Source organism: Bison bison, unplaced genomic scaffold (genome assembly GCF_000754665.1).
Source record: "Bison bison bison isolate TAMUID 2011002044 unplaced genomic scaffold, Bison_UMD1.0 scf7180017864482, whole genome shotgun sequence".
Taxonomy (NCBI): domain Eukaryota; kingdom Metazoa; phylum Chordata; class Mammalia; order Artiodactyla; family Bovidae; genus Bison; species Bison bison.
Window position 1 is genome coordinate 993,363 of NW_011495042.1, and position 1,480 is coordinate 994,842.

A 1,480-nucleotide genomic window follows, 5' to 3' on the forward strand; every position below is an offset into this window, starting at 1 on the left:
TGTCTTACAGGAAGATGGTCTTGGGCCGGGGTGGGGGCTGGACTTGCCACCACCTCCAGTTTGCCTTCAGAACTGACTCCCTGCCTCGAGTCTGAACCCCACCCGTCCCACTGGGTGAGGTCACCTCCTGTCTCCTGAAGGGCCCCCTTCATGCTGAGTGGGGGCAGAGGCTACAACAGCCCTGTGGGCATGCTGTATCTGTGCTTCTTCTATGTATTTTGAACTTCTTTTTCTATCTGGAAATAGAAACACACTGACCCATGTGTGTGGCAGAAAACCGTCTGAATATTGCGGATGTTTTGAGTTTGGGCCCCAAGACAGGGCAGCTGCAGAGGTGACGCTCACTATGAGGAAGCCCTGTATTGGGCTCAGTGTGCTGAGGTTGGAGGGTGGGGAGGGCCAGGCCTGACCTTCAGGTGTCTAGGTCCTGGCCCAGTCCTTGGTTAGCGGTCATCATCTCAAAGCCCTCAGGTGATGGCTGTGGACCTCACAGTAATCTGTGGGACACCTTGCAGAGGTTCTCGCTGTGGTCCTCTGTAGACCCCCTGACAGTGAGAGAGAGAGAGAAGAGACTGGGCCCCTGATAGGGGTGCGCTGCATCCTGGCAAGCCTCAGCTCTGGGCTGCCACAGATTCGAGGTCCTGGCACTGTTCATTCACATCCACTCAGCCCCAGAAAGCCCTCTTCCCCCTTCACCCGTCAGAGCTGAACTCTGGCTTCCCCGGGACAGGGCCCCTGCGTGGGGAAGGCTGGCCCATTCTGCTCACCACTGGGGTATTATAGCCTGGATGTTGGGAATGGCCTTGGACCCTGGGCCCTCAGGGTCCTGGCTTTAGGACCATGAGCCTCCCCTGTGGAGCTTACTGTCCAGAATGATCGGCTGACCCCAAGGCTGACTCCAGGAACCTGTGACCATTTAGTTTCATCTCCTCCAGGATCCTGAGTTTCCTTCTGGATTACCCTTGAGCCTCCTGCCCCAGTCATGGGTCACATCGCAGTGTATTGTGTCCTCTGTGCTAGTTTTCAGGGACACAGCAGCCTGGCTCCGGTGGACGGTGCTGAGAAGTCAGGTGATGGAGGGCAATGAGCTTGCGCACAGACTGCCACACTCGTACGATAAAGCAGACGCTTGAACGCACAGTGACGCAACTCCTCTAAAAAGGCAATTCTTAGGATAAGGGGCAGAAAGTCACAGCTGTAGGTAAGGGCCGAAGTGGTAGGTGGCTGACAAGGCCAGAACGGATTCCCCCCACAAGGGACGGGGATCAGACATGACCCCCAGGTGTCAGGGCTGGAGCCAGGCTCCCTCTGCATAGCCAGGGGTCTCGAGCTGTTTCCCTTTCTAGGCATAAAGGATGAAAAGATGCTCACACCTCCTGGGATTGCAGTTGGAAGCAGGATGCAATCCAACAAGTGGAAGAATTTCTGCTGGAAGAAAGTAAAACAGTAACATCCTCATGGGCTTTGAAATGAGCGTTTG

The 1,480-nt window shown here is 55.6% G+C and overlaps 1 protein-coding gene across 1 annotated transcript in view; it reads left to right on the forward strand.

Moving 5' to 3' along the window:
• CCDC12 (coiled-coil domain containing 12) overlaps nucleotides 1-1,133 on the forward strand; it is a 37,869-nt gene extending 36,736 nt beyond the window's left edge. Inside the window, exon 7 of the mRNA XM_010862500.1 lies at nucleotides 1,021-1,133. Within this exon, the coding sequence (XP_010860802.1) occupies nucleotides 1,021-1,133 (113 nt within the window). The remainder of the gene's footprint in view (nucleotides 1-1,020) is intronic.
• The last annotated feature ends 347 nt before the right edge of the window (nucleotides 1,134-1,480 follow it).